This window comes from Montipora foliosa, chromosome 1 (assembly GCF_036669935.1).
Source record: "Montipora foliosa isolate CH-2021 chromosome 1, ASM3666993v2, whole genome shotgun sequence".
Classification (NCBI taxonomy): Eukaryota; Metazoa; Cnidaria; class Anthozoa; order Scleractinia; family Acroporidae; genus Montipora; species Montipora foliosa.
The window spans coordinates 15,632,685-15,635,184 of NC_090869.1; the positions used below are offsets into that span (position 1 = coordinate 15,632,685).

The 2,500-nt window shown below is 36.6% G+C and overlaps 1 protein-coding gene across 1 annotated transcript in view; it reads left to right on the forward strand.

Moving 5' to 3' along the window:
* The window catches only part of LOC137991033 (mRNA cap guanine-N7 methyltransferase-like), a 21,995-nt gene that overhangs the window by 13,299 nt on the left and 6,196 nt on the right, over positions 1-2,500 (forward strand). The window contains exons 4-6 of the mRNA XM_068836161.1: positions 1-54; positions 273-397; positions 1,002-1,183. The exon at positions 1-54 is cut by the window's left edge and continues 47 nt beyond it. Coding sequence (XP_068692262.1) covers positions 1-54; positions 273-397; positions 1,002-1,183 — 361 coding nt within the window. The remainder of the gene's footprint in view (positions 55-272; positions 398-1,001; positions 1,184-2,500) is intronic.

Genomic DNA, 2,500 nt, shown 5'->3' on the forward strand with positions numbered 1-2,500 from the left:
GTGGTGACCTGCTCAAGTGGCAGAGAGGAAGAATAAAGAAACTTGTCTGCGCAGGTCAGTAAAATTCAACAAGGAGCAGATATTCTTTTGGAAATGTCTGTAAATTCTTCAGCTTTTGCACAGGGTTAATCAATGTCAAATTGTTGAGAGAACAGGACCTGTCAATATTTCCAAGAGTGAAAGAAAACAATAATTATTTTTAATACCGACTATTCTCATGTAAGTGTGAGTGATGAGTCTGTACCCTACTTGATGTGTTTCCTCTTCTGCAGACATTGCTCAAGTTTCTGTAGAACAGTGTGAGGAAAGGTACAAAGAACTTAAACGGACTCATGAGAACAGGCGTTACAGGGATCCACTCTTTACACCAGAATTTATCACCGCTGATTGTAGCAAGGTACTTGAATTACATTACCATTTGTTTTATTTTGATTTAAAATACAATTCATTTAAATGGTTTTAACTTTTCTACAACACCCTAAGGGATCCAATAGCCCTCTTTCGAGATATTAAAATTCAGTCCTAAACAAAAGGCATCATCGGGAGGCCTTGGGGAATTATAAATGTAAGGATTTGTATGACGTTATTCCCCAGATCCTCGAGATGATGCCTTTTGTTTAGGACTGAATTTTAATATCTCGAAAGAAGGGTAAATTGGCATGCTCCTTTTCTGTCAGAAATATTCTGCAGTTGTCTTTCACCACTTCAAGAACAGTGCTGCCAAATAATAATTTAGACATGCTAAATGTATTTGCCAAAGTGGAGGTGTGATGTCTGAACACTGAAAATTCTTACCTAATTCTCTTGATTTTCTTGCTTTCTCTGGGCTAAGGAGACCCTGAACGGAGGAACAAAATCAGTTTGACAGTCTTATTTAAATTTTGACACTTCTCTCTGGAAGTTTGATTATTTTTAATAATTATAGTCTTGGTTGTATGACAATAGCTAAGGAAGTGGGGCAGAATGATCAAAGCTTTGACAGGTTTCATTTTTTTTTTCAGGAACAACTTGCTGATAAATACCAAGATAAAGATCTTCAGTTCGACTTAACCAGCTGCCAGTTTTCATTTCATTACTCATTTGAGAGCTATGAGCAGGCTGACGTGATGTTAAAGAATGCATGTGACCGACTCAAAGTTGGAGGATTTTTTATTGGAACAACGCCTAATGGCTATGAACTGATGTAAGTATGCTGGTAGTAAAGAACAAGTTTATCCATACAATGTTTGTAATTTGTGTGCATTGTTTTCGCATAAAAAGGACACTCAAAGATATTTTCAGGTTGTGAAGACATTGTACAGTCCTTCCATCCTTCGTGCAATCAAAGAGATGGAAAGTGTTTCGACAAATTAGTGGTTTCAATAAGTACCAACAGCCGACAGAAGGCATTGGAATGGTAGATCACTTGGAGAAGTTGGCTACTTTTTCCCTTAATAATATACTTGAAAAAATTTCAGCACATTGATTGGCTGAGAGCACATCAATTAATCCCAAATAGAGTGCAGAAATGTGAAATTGTTGAATTCATAGCCAATCAAATGAAAGCCCTGGATGGTGCAATTTTTGTGTGATATGCGTGCGTTGCTTTTCGAATGTTTTTATGTGTATTATTCAGTTATCACGGGATTTTTCTCGTGCAATTTGGAATAAATAAGCACTTGTAAATTTTTTCAAAGACTGCAAATTGCACTTGCGCTGCACACTCATGTAATTTTGTAAATTTTTGAAAGAATTTCTTTCTCTTATTTATTCCAAATTATACTCGAAATCATGCAGTTATCTATACAAATTGAAGTAATTGAAGGCTTTCAAACCTAAGATTAAATTTCATTACCTATTATGTCCCCTCCATTAACCCCATTAGGGAGCTTTAGGAACAACGTCATTAAATGTGGAATCGCGTTTTTATAATCACTTTGCGACCACTCCAAACATTTTAATGCAACAAAGGTGTGGCAAACCCTCACAAACAAAACTAGTATGAACAGCGTGCAATTTTGGGGAGAACATGAAAATTTATCCTCAAGCGCTGACATTCGCCTCAAAACCTCAAATTTGGTCATTTCACGTTGTTATTTTGCTGACGATGGCAAAGAATAGACGAAATGAAAAGATGCACATGCAGAGCGTGCAAAGCTATTGCTTTTGCTCACTAAATAATGCACATTTGTGATGTTCTCGTTGGCGTCGCCAGGGTCGTTGCTGAAGCTCCCTTTTGACTCCTGGGGGTGAGACTTACCAGATTTTACTCTGTCTAACACTAGACGATTTTACCAGTGATTCATTTCGAAAATTGTGTTAATGGATACAGTGTACCCTTCAGGCAGAAATCAATGGGTCACAACTCAAATGCAATGGATCAAAATTGTAACCAAGACAAGTTGTAGTTTTATTTTTTCAATCATATAATTGATGTTTTTTAAACCACAGACATCTGAATTTTAATCAATAAATACCTTTTTAATTATGGTATGTGTACTCGGGACGCGCTCGACGGAAA